This window comes from Suncus etruscus, chromosome 5, assembly GCF_024139225.1.
Source record: "Suncus etruscus isolate mSunEtr1 chromosome 5, mSunEtr1.pri.cur, whole genome shotgun sequence".
Lineage (NCBI taxonomy): Eukaryota > Metazoa > Chordata > Mammalia > Eulipotyphla > Soricidae > Suncus > Suncus etruscus.
In genome coordinates this window covers 106,212,187-106,227,757 of record NC_064852.1, presented here as the reverse complement: position 1 = coordinate 106,227,757, position 15,571 = coordinate 106,212,187, and the positions used below count along the sequence as shown (strand labels likewise).

Sequence of the window (15,571 nt, the reverse complement as noted above, 5' to 3'; positions counted from 1 at the left end):
AAAAATAATCATCTCCATTTTATCAAACTAAACATTGAAATTCTTTATAAACATACTGTGTCTTTTGATGCATTTAGTTCATTATTAATTTTTCAGAATAATACTTGAACCTTATAAATCTAAAGTGTAAAAACTAAAGTTAAAATTTAATAAGAAACTAAGGAGTATATTTTCAATTGTAACAAATTGTAATAAATTCTAGACACGTACCAAATTTGACTAATCACAGGTTGAATTTGCATGAACATTTTCTAATTAGAAAAGTAGTTTGCTAAGTCATTTTTTTTTTTTTGGTTCATTGGCTGTTTGACTTTGAGGCCTCTTTGAACAAAGTGGAAGAAAGTTATTTCCATTTAGCTATAAAACACTTGAAGGTTTAAAATTTGACACTGGGTTTTTTTTTTAGTTATTTTTTTCTTTATTTGAACATCTTGATTACATAAATGATTGTGATTAGGTTTCAGTCATGTAAAGAACACCCCCCTTCACCAGTGCAACATTCCTGCCACCAATGTCCTAAATCTCTTTCCATCCTACCCCACCACCACCTGTACTCCAGACAGGCTTTCCAGTTCCCTCATTCATTCACTTGATTATGGTAGTTCTCTGTGCGGTTATTTCTATAGCTGAACTCACCACTCTTTGTGGTGAGCTTCACGGAGTGAGCTGGTGTTCCAGCCCTTCTCTCATTGTCTCTGAGGATTGTTACAAAAATGACATTTATTTTTCTTAAAACCCATAGATGAGTGAGACTATTCTGTGTGTGTCTCTCTCTCCTTCTGACTTATTTCACTCAGCATGATAAACTCCATGTACATCCATGTATAGGAAAATTTCATGACTTAATCTCTTCTGACGGCTGCATAATATTCCATTGTGTATATGTACCACTGTTTCTTTAGCCATTCGTCTCTTGAAGGGCATCTTGGTTGTTTCCAGAGCCTGAAATATTCACTATTGTGAATACTGCTGCAATAAAGATAGGTGTGAGGAAGGGGTTTTTGTATTGTGTTCTTGTGTTCTTAGGGTATATCCCTAGGAGTGGAATAGCTGGGTCAAATGGGAGCTCAATTTCCAGATTTTGAAGGAACCTCCATATCGCTTTGCATAGAGGCTGTACTAGGCGGCATTCCCACCAGCAGTGGATGAGTTCCTTTCTCTCCACACCCCGCCAACACTGATTGTTCTCATTCTTTGTGAATTGCGCCAATCTCTGCGATGTGAGGTGGTATCTCATCGTTGTTATGATTTGCATCTCCCTGATGATTAGAGATGAGGAGCATTCTTTCATCTGCCTTTTGGCCATTTGTATTTCTTTTTTATCAAAGTGTCTGTTCATTTCTTCTCCCCACTTTTTAATAGAATTAGATGTTTTTTCTTGTAAAGTTCTGTCAGTGCCCTGTATATTTCGGATATTAGCCCCTTATCTGAAGGGTGAATAGTTTCTCCCACTCAGTGGGTGACACTTGTATCCTGGGCACTATTTCTTTTGAGGTGCAGAAGCTTCTCAGTTTAATGTATTCCCATCTGTTAATCTCTGCTTCCACTTGTTTGGAAAGTGCAGTTTCCTCCTTGAAGATGACTTTAGTCTCAGTATCATGGAGTGTTTTACCAACGTGTTCTTCTATATACCTTATGGTATTAGGTCTGATATCAAGGTCTTTAATCCATTTGAATTTTACATTCGTACATGATGTTAACTGGGAGTCTATGTTCACTTTTTTGCAAGTGGCTAACCAGTTCTGCCTGCACCACTTGTTGAAGAAATTTTCCCTGCTCCACTTAGGATTTCTTGCTCCTTTGTCAAAAATTAGGTAATTGTATGTCTGGGGAATGTTCTCTGAGAACTCAAGCCTATTCCACTGATCTGAGGGTCTGTCTTTATTCCAATACCATGCTGTTTTGATAACTATGGCTTTGTAGTACAGTTTAAAGTTGGGGAAAGTAATGCCTCCCATTTTCCTTTTCCCTAGGAGTGCTTTACCTATTCGAGGGTGTTTATTGTTCCAGATGAACTTCATAAGTGTTTGATCCACTTCTTTGAAGAATGTCATGGGTATTTTTAAGGAGATCGCATTAAATCTGTATAATGCTTTGGGGAGTATTGCCATTTTAATGATGTTAATCCTGCCAATCCATGAGCACGGTAAGTGTTTCCATTTCCGTGTGTCCTCTCTAATTTCTTAGAGCAGGGCTTTATAGTTTTCTTTGTATAGGTCCTTCACGTCTTTGGTTAAGTTGACTCCAAAATATTTGAATTTGTGTGGCACTATTGTGAATGGGATTGCCTTCCTGACTTCCATCTCTTCCCTATCATTATTGGTGTATAAAAAGGCCTTTGATTTCTGTAGTTTGATTTTATAGCCTGCCACCTTGCTATATGAATCTATTGTTTCTAGAAGCTTTTTGGTAGAGTCTTTAGGGTTTTCTAGGTAGAGTATCATGTCCTCTGCAAACAATGAGAGCTTGACTAATTCTTTTCCTATCTGGATTCCCTTGATATCTTTTTCTTGCCTGATCGCTATAGCAAGAACTTCCAGTACTATGTTGAAGAGGAGTGATGAGAGCGGACAGAATTGTCTTGTACCAGAATTGAGAGGAAAGGCTTTTAGTTTTTCTCCATTGAGGATAATATTTGCCATTGGCTTGTGGTAGATGGCTTCAACTAGATTGAGAAAGGTTCCTTCCATACCCATCTTGCTAAGAGTTTTGATCAAGAATGGGTGTTGGACCTTATCAAATGTTTTCTCTGCATCTATTGATATGATCGTGTGATTTTTATTTTTCTTGTTGTTGATGTTGTGTATGATGTTAATAGATTTACGGATGTTAAACCATCCTTGCACTCTTGGGATGAAACCTACTTAGTCGTAGTGTATGATCTTCTTGATGATGCACTGGATCGTATTTGCCAGGATTTTGTTGAAGATCTTTGTATCAGCATTCATCAGGGATATTGGTCTGTAATTTTCTTTTTTGACAGCGTCCCTGTCTGGTTTTGGTATCAAGATGATGTTGGCTTCATAAAAGCTGTTTGGGAGTGTTCCCGTTTTTTCAATTTCATGGAAGAGCTTGGCTAGGATTGGTAGTAGCTCCTCTTGAAAGATTTGAAAAAATTTATTTGGAAAACCATCTGGGCCTGGGCTTTTCTTTTTGGGCAGATGTTTGACTACAGTTTCAATTTCCTCAGTACTGATGGGTGTTTAGATATGCTACATCCTCCTTACTTAAATGTGGAAGGTTATAAGTGTCCAAGAATTTTTCCATTTCTTTTAGGTTCTCATGTTTTGTAGTATAAAGTTTCTCAAAGTAGTCTCTTATTACCCTTTGGATCTCTGCAATTTCTGTCGTGATCTCCCCCTTTTCATTTCTAATATGGGTTATCAGATTTCTGTCTCTCTCTTTCTTTGTGAGTTTTGCCAATGGTCTATCAATCTTGTTTATTTTTTCAAAAAACCAACTTCTGTTTTCGTTGATCTTTCGAATTGCTTTTTGGTTTTCCACTTCATTGAGTTCTGCTTTCAGCTTTGTTATTTCCTTCTGTCTCCCTATTTTTGGTTTCCTTTGTTGGTCATTTTCTAATTTTTAAGCTGTGCCATTAAGTTATTCAGGTATGCTCCTTCTTCCTTCCTGATGTGTGCTTGTAGAGCTATAAATTTTCCTCTCAGGACCGCTTTTGCTGTTTCCCATAGATTCTGGCAATTTGTGTCTTCATTATCATTTGTTTCCAGGAAAATTTTGATTTCCTTTTTGATTTCATCTTGGACCCACTGGTTGTTCAGTAGCAGGGTGTTTAATTTCCAATTGTTAAAGTTTTTCTTCTGGCTTTGTAGTTCACATCTAATTTCAGAGCCTTGTGGTCAGCAAAGGTAGCTTGCAAGATTTCTATCCTCTTAATTTTTATGGAGGTATGTTTTTTGTGTCAGCATGTAGTCTATTCTGGAGAATGACCCATTGGAAAAGAATGTGTATCCAGATTTTTGGGGATGGAATGTCCTGTATATATCTACTAGTCCTCTTTCTTCCATAACTCTTTTCAGGGCTAGTATGTTTTTGTTGGGTTTCAGTCTGGTTGACCTATGCAGTGTTGATAGGGCTGTTTTGAAGTCTCCCACAATGATTGTGTTATTATTGATTTCTTCTTTCAGATTTATCAGTAATTGTATTAGATAATTTGCTGGTCTCTCATTGGGTGCATATATGTTTAATAGTCTGATTTTTTCCTGTTGCACATATCCCTTGATTAGTACATAGTGTCCATCTTTGTCCCTTACCACTTTTCTGAGTATAAAATTGGTGTCATCAGATATTAATATGGCCACCCCAGCTTTTTTGAGGGTGTTGTTTGCTTGGATGATTTTCCTCCAGCCTTTGATTTTGAGTCTATGTTTGTTCTGACTATTCAGATGTGTTTCTTGTAGGCAGCAGAAGGATGGATTCATCTTTTTACCCATTTGCCACTGTGTCTTTTAATTGGTGAATTTAGTCCATTGACATTGAGGGAGATGATTGTCATAGGATTTAATGTCATCTTTGTAGATAAGTTTGCTGCGTTTGTTGGTCTCCCTTGTCTTAGAGTAGACCTGTCAGTTTTTCCTGTAAGGCTGGTTTATCATCTGTGAAGTTTCTGAGCTGTTGTTTATCATGAAGCTGTGTATTCTTCCTCCAAACCTGAACGTGAGTCAGGCTGGGTGCAGTATTCTCAGTGAGGCATTCATTTCATTCAGTGTTGTCACAATATCCCACCACTGTCTTCTGGCCTTGAGTGTTCCTTGTGATATGTCTGCTGTAAGTCTTAGGGATGCTCCTTTGAATGGAATTTTCCTTTTTGATCTTGCTGCTTTCAGTATTCTATCTCTGTCTGTGGGATTTGTCATTGTAACGAAGATATGTCTTGGGGTGTTTTTCTTTGGGTCTCTTTTAGCTGGTATTCTCCGGGTATGCAGGATTTGATTGCATGTAGTATTTAACTCTGGAAGTATCTCTTTGATGATGTTTTTGACAGTTGATTCTTCTTCGAGGTCTCCTTCCTGGGTTTCTGGGACTCCAATGATTCTTATGTTGTTTCTGTTGAGTTTATCAAAGACTTCTATTTTCATCTGTTCGCATGCCTTGAGTACTTTTTCCATTGCCTGTTCATTTGTCTTAAGGTTCTTTTCAAATTTCTTCTGTTGTGTTGAGCATTTCTGCATCACATCTTCCAGTACTCCAATTCTCTCCTCAGCTGCTGATATCCTGTTGGCGAGGCTATCCATTGTGGTTTTCAGTTGAGCAACCGTGTTTTTCAGATCTGTTATTTCAGTTTGGAGTTTTCTGATTTCTGTCTTTGTGTTCTCTTCAGATCGACTTATGCTCTTTTTGAGTTCTACGAACATATTCCATATTTCTATTCTAAACTCCTTATCTGAAAGGTTAATCAGGTGGTTGGAATTAATTTTGTCAATCGAGCTTTCGTCTTCATTCTCTATGGATGGTGTTTGCCTGCGAGGTTTCCCCATTGTCACGCTTGTAGTGTGGTATTTTCTCCGTGTTGTGGTGGGGTTCATTGATTAGAAAGAGTGCGCGGCCACTTCGTTGACTTCTGCTCTCAGCTTTGTTATTTCCTTCTGTCTCCCTATTTTTCGGTCCTTTTATTGAGCACTTTCTAGTTCTATTAGCTGTGTCATTAAGCTACTCAGGTAAGCTCCTTCTTCCTAATGTGTGCTTGCAAAGCTATAAATTTTCCTCTCAGTACTGCTTTTGCTGTGTCCCATAAGTTCTGATAGTTTGTGTCTTTATTGTCATTTGTTTCCAGGAACCTTTTGATTTCATCCTTGATTTCATCTCGGACCCACTGGTTATTTAGCATGAGGCTGTTTAACTTCCAGATGTTAAAGTTTTTCTTCTGATTCCCTTTGGAATTCACAAATAATTTCAGAGCCTTGTGGTCAGCGACGGTAGTCTGCAAAATTTCTATCCTCTTGATATTATGGAGGTATGTTTCATGTGTCAGCATGCAGTCTATCCTGGAGAATGACCCATGTACATTGGAGAAGAATGTATATCCAGGTTTCAGGGGATGGAGTGTCCTATATATATCTACTAGGCTTCTTTCTTCCACTTATCTTTTCAGGTCTAGTATATACTTGTTGTGTTTCAGTCTGGTTGACCTATCCAGTGTTGACAAAGCCGTGTTGAAGTCCCCCACAATTATTGTGTTGTTATTGTTATTATTTTTCAGATGTCAACAATTGTATTAAATATTTTGCTGGACCCTCATTCGGTGCATATATGTTTAGGAGAGTTATTTCTTCCTGCTCTACATACTCCTTTATTAATATAACATGTCCATCTTTGTCCCGTACAACCTTGCTGAGTATAATGTTTGCATGATCTGATATTAGTATGGCCACTCCAGCTTTTTATGGCTGTTTTTTGCTTGGATCATTTTTCTCCAGCCCTTTATTTTGAGTCTATGTTTGTTCTGACTATTCAGGTGTGTTTCTTGTAGGCAGCAGAAGGTTGGATTGAGTTTTTTGATCCATTTATCCACTCTGTGTCTCTTAACTGGTGCATTTAGTCCATTGACGTTGAGAGAAGAATTGTCCTGGGATTTAATGCCATCTTTATATCGAAATTTGGTGTGTCTTTTGGTTAGTCTTGTCCTAAATTAGTTCTTTCCGTTTTTCTCTTAAGACTGGTTTTGAGGGCCTGGAGAGATAGCACAGTGGTGTTTGCCTTGCAAGCAGCCGATCCAGGACCAAAGGTGGTTGGTTCAAATCCCAGTGTCCCATATGGTCCTCTGTGCCTGCCAGGAGCTATCTGAGCAGACAGCCAGGAGTAACCCCTGAGCACCACCGGGTGTGACCCAAAACCAAACAAACAAAAAAAGACTGGTTTTAAGTCTGTAATGTTTCTGAGCTGTTTTTTGTCTGTGAAACCATGTATTCTTCCATCAGACTGGAAAGTGAGTTTTGCTGGGCACAGTATTCTAGTTGAAGCATTCATTTCATTCAGTCTTGTCACAATATCCCACCACTGTTTTCTGGCCTTGAATGTTTCTGGTGACAGGTCTTCTGTAAATCTCAAGGATGCTCCCTTGAATGTAATTTCCCCTTTTGATCTTGCTGTTTTCAGAATTCTGTCTCTATCTGTGGGATTTGTCATTGTGACTAGGATGTGTCTTGGGGTATTTTTTCTGGGGTCTCTTTTGGTTGGTACTCTTCGAGCATGCAGGATTTGATCACATATACTCTTTAGCTCTGGAAGTTTCTCTTTAATGATGTTCTTGACCATTGATTCTTCCTGGAAATTTTCTTCCTGGGTCTCTGGGACTCCAATGATTCTTAAGTTGTTTCTGTTGAGCTTATCATAGACTTTTATTTTCTTTTTTTTTTTTTTTTGTGGTTTTTGGGTCACACCCGGCAGTGCTCAGGGGTTATTTCTGGCTCCAGGCTCAGAAATTGCTCCTGGCAGGCACAGGGGACCATATGGGGTGCCGGGATTTGAACTGATGACCTCCTGCATGAAAGGCAAACGCCTTACCTCCATGCTATCTCTCCGGCCCTAGACTTTTATTTTCATCTGCTCCCATTCTTTGACTAATTTTTCCACTGTCTGTTTATTTGCTTTAAGTTTTTTTTCCAATCTCTCCCTCTGTATGGAATTATTATTTATCTCATCTTCCACAGCACCAAGTCTATTCTCATCTTCTGATACCTTGTCCCAGAGCTTATCCATTTTGTCATTTACTTCGTTTACTGACTTTTTTCAGGCCTGTTAGTTGACATGTTATTTTAGTTTGGAGTTTTGTGATTTCTGTCTTCATATTTTCTTGGTTCTTATTAGTGTTCTGTTCAACTCGATCCAAGGTTTCTTTGAGTTCATTGAGCATCTTCCATATTGCTAGTCTGAAGTCCTTATCTGAGAGGTTGATTAGTTTGTTGGTCATTATCTGGTCATCAGAATTGTCATCTTCATTCTCTATGTCTGATGCTGGCCTGTGTTGTTTCCCCATTGTCACACTTGTATTGTGGGTTTTTCTACATGTTGTGGTGGTATTCATTGGCCAAATGATTCAGGCAGCCACACTCCTCTGACTCCGCCCTTTCTGGGTGGGTCGACTTGCCTCCAAGGGAGGGGAGTCCCCCATGGATGAAGCCTCACACAGGATCAAATCTTAGGTCCGAGCAATCAGTAGAGAAGACAGTCCGGAGAGAAATGCTGGGCTTCAGTGATCCAGCATAGTTCTCAGTGTGATTTTTTCTTCTTATTGCAATGGTGTTCTTATCTTAGAGAGAGCGCACAGCCTTATAGCAAAGCAGAGCTAAGTGCTCTTCTGGAGCCTCATTTCGGCCCACTTTCAAGAGGTTCATGCAAGAGGACAGTAGACAAACACACACAGGCAGCACTCACAATTTTTCACAGTTGGGCCCCACTGGGCAGGCATAGTTTCATGGATTTTCTCAGATTGACATCCTATAAAGGATTCTTTTGAATAAGAATTACAAGTTTGTGCTTAGACCACAGCTTATACCACATGATGGCTTTTTTTAAATAGTGTTTTGTAAACATTTATAAACTTTCACATGTTTTTCATCTCTTTAATTTTCCTTAACTACTTTGCAAGAGACACTGCCAACCAAGAAGAAACTCGGTGAGTAATAACTTTTAAACAAGTTAATGAATATAAACTAAATTCTAAACTAATATGTCTCCACCGGCATCTCATGTGCTTTGGAGAGAATTTGTATTTTTAATTGTATAGTTCTATCAACCTTAGTAAAAATGACAAATTTATGCAAAAAGTTGGAATTTTTTGTTTTTTGTTTGGGGGCCATACCCAGCAGAGTTTAGGGGTTACTCCTGACACTGCGCTCATAAGTTGCTCCTGGCAGGCTTGGGGGACCATATGGAATGCTGAGGATCAAACCCAAGTTGGCTATGTGCAATGAAAATGCCCTACCTGTTATGCTATTGCTGCATTTTCACCCTCAAAAATAGGGTTTTTAAATGAGGATTTTACTATGTATTTATAGTATTCAACCTTAGAAACAAAAATAGTATAACTTAAATATATTGACCACATTCTAGGTTAGGAGTCAAGATAGATGTTAACCAAAATTCCCTTCGTTTTCCTCATTCAAACAGGGCTAGAAAGGCTTGGCAAGGAAGCTACACTCCTTGCAGTACCATCTACCCACAGCTCTGCTTTCCTTGAATACTTGGTATTGTATTTCTGACAGTTCTGAGATTAAGTGCACTTATTCATTCATACCAGAGAAACCATAAATTTTGGCAGGAAGTATATTTAGTCCAACGATCACCAAAACCAATTGTTTTAAGGATAGAAAATAGGAAGAAATAAGACTTTACGTCACTGTGTCAAATTTAAATAAAACAACTGAAGTTCAGTTGTTTTTGTTTTGTTTGGGGCCACATCCAGTGTTAGAGTTTACTCCTGGCTCTGTGCTCAGGAATCACTCTAGGAGAGTCTAGAGACTCTATGGTGCCTGGGTTTGACTGGGTATTAGGCAAGCACCCTATCTGCCCTACTATCCAGCCCTTGGTGAATTTTTGAAATTATTCACATTTTTGTGTTTTCATCTACACACATGATCAGATAATGCAGAAATTCTTTTAATATTACACATAAGTAGCAAGTGTGCTACATATTACTAACATTTAAGGTCAATCTCTACACCTCTGACTCTGTTCATACAACCTTCCCAGTCAAGTTGATCTTCCAACTAACAACCCTTTTCTAACCTAGAGCAGCTTCCTTTCTCTCCAAATGGGTCTCAGAATTCATTCCTGAGCACAGAACCAGGAGTAGGCCTTTAGTACCACATCCACCAGTTGTGGCCCCCAAACAAAAATAATAGACAACTTCTCAGCCCTTTGCCTTAGGTATGGTGTTGTCTCATAGCACTTAAGTTGCCTTCTACTAGATTAAGAAAAATTAATTCATATTTAGCTTGCTACTGATTTTTTTGTTATATATTCATTTTTAAATATCATGGTTACAAAGTTGTTCATGATTGAGTTTCAGTCATACAATGTACTCCCATTTACCATGCCCATTGTTCACCAGTGATATTCCCCAGTTTTCCTGCTGCCCTCCCCAGGGCCTGCCTCTGGAACAGACATTTTACTGTGCTCTCTCTCTCTCTCTCTCTCTCTCTCTCTCTCTCTCTTTCATTTTTCCTTTTAAACACTGTGGTTTGTACTACTGATAATGAAGGGATACCGTGCACACCACTATATCCTTTCAGCACCCAGTTCTTGTCTAGAGTGATAAGTTTCAACTATCATTGTCATTGTCATTATGGTCCCTTCTTTACCCTAACTGCACTGCTCCACTATTTGTGACAAGCTTTCTAACAATGACTCGTCCTCCTGACCTTCATCACTATAGTCTCTGGACATTATTGCCAAGTCATCTTTTTTTCCCCTTATATTCCACAAATGAGTGAGATCATTCTGTCTATTCCTCTCTCTCTTACTCATTTCACTCAACATAATACTCTCCATATCCATCCATGTATAAGAAAATTTTATGACTTCATTTTTCCAAACCACTGCATAGTAGTTGTGCAGAAATCTACACATAGAAATTGTGTAGATTGACCTATTTCTTTAGCCACTCATCTGTTCTTGAGTACTTGGGTTGTTTCTTAATTCTGGCTATGTAAATATTGCTGTGATGAACGTAAAAGTACAGAGGGCTTTTCTACATTGTGCATTTGGGTTCCTAGGTTCCTTGCTACTGATTTTGTATTCTTTCAATAATGAATAAATGTTTCATTTATGTTAAATGTTCTATGTTTACTCAGGTGATTGTTTTTACATCTATAAAGATTTTAATATAATCTTTTACTTATTAATGCAGATTCTTAAGAATCATCCATTATATGTTTTTAATATAAAGTCAAAAGTAAAACATATTTATATTTTTATAGACCTGCCCAGATTTTCTTAATTTGAAATTTTAATTTTCCTCTCCTCACTTTTAGTAAATTGCATATTTGTTGGATATATTTTATGTAAATTTTAAAATGTATTAGCAAGGAATTATTCACGTTATTAATTTTTTAAATTTATATGTTTGTAAAAGAAAGAAAGATACACTGTTGCTAAACTTTTTAAAATTTTATTTAATTTTATTTTTTGGAGGCCACACCCAGTGACACTCAGGGGTTACGCTTGGCTATGCACTCAGAAATTTCTCCTGGCTAGGGAGACCATATGGAATGCCTGGGATTGAACCCAGGTTCGTCCTGGATCTTCTGCGTGCAAGGCAAATGCCCTACCTGCTGTGCTATCATTCTGGACCCTGTTGCTAAACTTTTCCTCTAAACTGACTATTGTTTTATAACTTTGTGAAATTTCAGAAGTTAGTTTTATTCACCTCTGTGTATATAGGTATCACTTCCATAATTAAAATTTTTTAAATATCATATGTTGAATATAAAGAAGCATAGTAAGGAAAAAAATCAATGGTTAGAGTTATCTGTCTAAGTAATTGAGCTTACATGGGAAGGGAGGGTGCATAGTTTGGGAGGCAATCTGTGAGCAGTGGTGGAGGGAAGGAGGCATCTGGTAGTTCTGAGATGATGAATGCATGAAAAGTATCACTAACAATATTTTAAATAATAGCACCTCAACAACTATGATCCAAAAAACTACTATAGAACTTCTAGTGATCCAGTGAATCTGAATTACTCCTAGTATTATCACTCCTGGCAAGTCTGCTAGAAATGCATGTTGCATGATTCCTTCTCAGCACTACCAAGTCATAATTTCTGAGTCTGGAGGCAATTCTTCATTGAAATTTGAGGGTCAAAGTTTTGTGATTTTTTTTTTAGCATCGTTCTGTTACTTTGCCCACTGCAAATAGAATAGTCATGGCATTACCTTGTGAAAACTTCCATAGAAAATTTTTTGAATTTCAGGTCCTTCAAAAGTTACAGTTTGAAAATCCCCACTGTAGTCATAGTTGAAATATGTTAGTGTTTTCCCACCATCTAGTAAAAAAAAAAGGAAATAAAGAGACAATAAAATAAAATATTTTTTCTACAACTCTTTTAAGATTAAAAATAATCCATTCATTATTAGAACTGTGTTTATAACAAATAATAAAGAAAGGAAACAATCTACAATTCTAGAATTGTAAAGGTTTTCAGTTGACCAAATTAACTGACTTAACTATGTGGCAGTGATGGTGAGATAAGAATTTCTACATATTTTTTCTTCTACATATCCTTGCCTAAAGACTCACGTCCATCAAACTTTTGGAATGTGGCTCTCTGAAAGTGAACAGAGAATAAGACAAAAATGGGAGGATACAATTATTCAAGTCTTAAGACATAGGAATCAGATTCTTTGCATTATTAATTTATTTGTAGCAATCAATCTTTTCCAGATCACAAATGCTCTAATATGTTTTTCATAACCAAAAATTCTATCTAATATTGAGAACTTCAAAATACAAGAAATATTTTATTACAAAAATATGGATTTGTTCACAAGTTTATTTAGGTTACAGTTTTATTTTCATTTTGCTTTCAAAAGTGACAACTGTCTTAATAATTTTATGAGATTTCTTTGCATGTCCTGAGTGTATACAGAATATTACTTATATATTTTAAGGTATGACTTTCCCTTACTTTTAATATCAATGTTAAATGCTTTCTCAATATCATATTCAGATGTTCATTCATTTTGATATACTAAAAAATCCTTTCACATATTGGTTAATAAGAGCTTAAAATATATCCCTTAACTGAATGATGTCTGAGTAATTAACTAAAAATTGCCACTAAATTATCATGGTTTAAACATCAAGTTTTATAAACAGCTTTCAAATTATAGAACCTTCCTACAATTCTTCCCAAATAGCCTCCTGCCAATGTTTTATTCTCTTGACGTGAGATACATATTTTACATTGAACATATCTGTATTTAAGTATGAACTTATCCTACCCCATTGACTAAAACCTCCTTTTCTATCAATTTTGTTATTTCTGTAGTCTTTTTTGTTTCAATAATTGCCACTCTTCTGCTTAATCAGTACTATATTTGAGAGGCCTGTTCCAGAAGTATAGACAGGACTTCATGAATAAACAAATTAATTGCTTCAAACTTCATTGTATTTAAATGAAGTGAGCTACTCTATGTTATATCCAAAATGAGCAAGATAGAATACATTCTCATACAGAGACTTAAAATATTATATAAATAAATATACTTACTATCTAAAATGACCCCAACCTGTGGGTCAGAATGTTTATTTAAAATCTCCCAAAGAGCAAATGGTTCCTCTGGAGTGTCAGGAATAATTCGAAATAGAATACTGATTGTATAGTCAGAAGGCAATCCTTCTGGATGCAAATACCTGAAAATGGTAAGAAAAACAAAGGTTTAGTATATCTTAGTTCGAAATGTCATCCATATAATTATAAAACCAACATATTTATATTATAGAAAATTTGGAAAAACAAAACAATAACTGATAATCATCCTTACTATCTAGAGGTAATCACTATTTTGCTTAAAATTGACAAAATTGGATGCGTTTTCTTCCAATTTTAAAAGAATGTTGTAAAAATTTGTCTAATTCATAGAATTCATTCACTTTTTCTCTTAACATTTTTTCCACATATTTATTATTTCAAGAGTATAATACTTAATGTTTTCACCATTTCCATTTGTTCATATGTTTCATAATTTATTTAGCTGGTCATTTCTTATGGAACATTTGGGGAGTTTCAAAATATGTAGTATTATAACTAATGTTTAAGCATGGCCATTTTTCAAAAAACTAACCAAATATATTGCTATTTCTTTATAAACATTGTAATTAATTTTATTCTGATCTGTACTGTGTGCTCTAATATAGCATTCAAATCCATCTTTAAGAATTATAAAAGATATTATTCCTGCTGCAGGGATTAATGCTACAGAGATTTTTTTCAAGAATTTTCACATTGGAGAAAGATGACTATACCCTTCAACTTCTTTTTTATGGCATCTACTTTCAATGGCTGGTCATTGAGGAGATTCAAGATCACATCTTCTTGTTCCTAGGAAGATAGCTCCATTTTTAGAACTATTGAAGTATTCATTGAGACCTCTTCAAAGCTTCACTCCTCTCCTTTGCTATATTGCCCACTCTCTTTTCTCTTCCACTAGAACTCAACATCAACTTCCCAGTACATTATTCTCTCCCTATGCATCTGCTTCCTGGGCTATACCATCATTTCTCTCTAGCAATTAAGCAGATCACTTATACTTTGAAAAAAGGTTGAGTATTAAGTATAGCTTTTACGTATAGAAATAACTTCATCATACTTATTATTTTAGTGAAGACTTTTATAATCATATATTCATTATGAGTTTAAAAATCAGTCTATTTGCATAGATTAAATATTTTACTAATTTTATATTAGTTTATTCAGTAATTTACTAATTTATTCAGTAGCACAAACTATATAGCAGAAATGGAAACTGGTATTTACAATAATCAGTTTCCCTTAAACAAGCACTTTAATTCTAGAAAGGTAAGTTATAAAATATGGCAGCAGATAATGAAAGCTTTAGAAAAGGAAGGAGCAAGGAAGGGAAAGGAGCAACATGGCAATCAAAGATTTTGTAGAGGATTATTTTGCAATTTTAATTAAAGATGGCTTTACCTAGAAGGGTCACTGAGTTTACACTTGTGTAAAGGTTCACTGAGAAGATTACATTTGAAGAAAAACTCAGTGGAGACAAATGAACCCAAAGTGAGGTACACCTGGTGTACTTTGAGGACAGGAAATGAACTCAAAGAGGTAACAAGTACTTAGATTACATAAAGCATGGTAAGTCACTTGGGAACTTTAACTCTTGCTCTATGAAAAATAAGGAAACAGAAGATTTATTTATTTTATTTAATTAATTAATTTTGTTTTTTTGGGCTACACCCAAGATGCTCAGGGGTTACGCCTGGCTATGCACTCAGAAATAGCTCTTGGTTTGGGGGACCATATGAGACTTCGGGGAATTGAACCAAGGTCCATCCTAGGTTAGCACGTGCAAGGCAGATGCCCTACTGCTTGCACCACCACTCCGGCCCCTACAACTTCTATTTTAAAAGATTCATTCTGACTACTAGTTGGACAAGGGATTCTAAGAATGCAAGGGAAGAAGCAGGAAGCCAATTAGATGGTTGCTCAAATGACAAAAGGAACACTTAATGATAAGCCATATTGGAGTGATTGAAGTGAAAATGATAGGAAAGCCTAATAATATAAAATTATGGAATGTGAGCATGGAAAGAGAGAGATCAGATTATTTTTGTCCATGAAACTAGTTTGATAAAATTGGGATGAGATGGATGTCTCAGGAGAAATTGGTTTTAAGGAGAATCAGAAATTTGGATCAGAGGCATTGAAGATAGGAAGTTTTAAATGCCTACTAAATCTCTAAGTAAGTAAAATTATACATATAAAGAAAATTATACATATAAAGAATTCAGGCTGAAATATGAAATTTGGAGTACTTGGTCTGTAGAAGACGCTTAGGTAGAACATAAAAAGATTAGTAGGGAGTA

The 15,571-nt window shown here is 36.3% G+C and overlaps 1 protein-coding gene across 1 annotated transcript in view; it reads right to left on the bottom strand.

Annotated features, from left to right (window-relative positions):
* Nucleotides 1-15,571, bottom strand: part of COL14A1 (collagen type XIV alpha 1 chain) — a 275,987-nt gene that overhangs the window by 101,822 nt on the left and 158,594 nt on the right. The window contains exons 34-35 of the mRNA XM_049772885.1: nt 13,233-13,375; nt 11,896-12,005 (exon numbers count right to left, since the gene is read on the bottom strand). Coding sequence (XP_049628842.1) covers nt 11,896-12,005; nt 13,233-13,375 — 253 coding nt within the window. The remainder of the gene's footprint in view (nt 1-11,895; nt 12,006-13,232; nt 13,376-15,571) is intronic.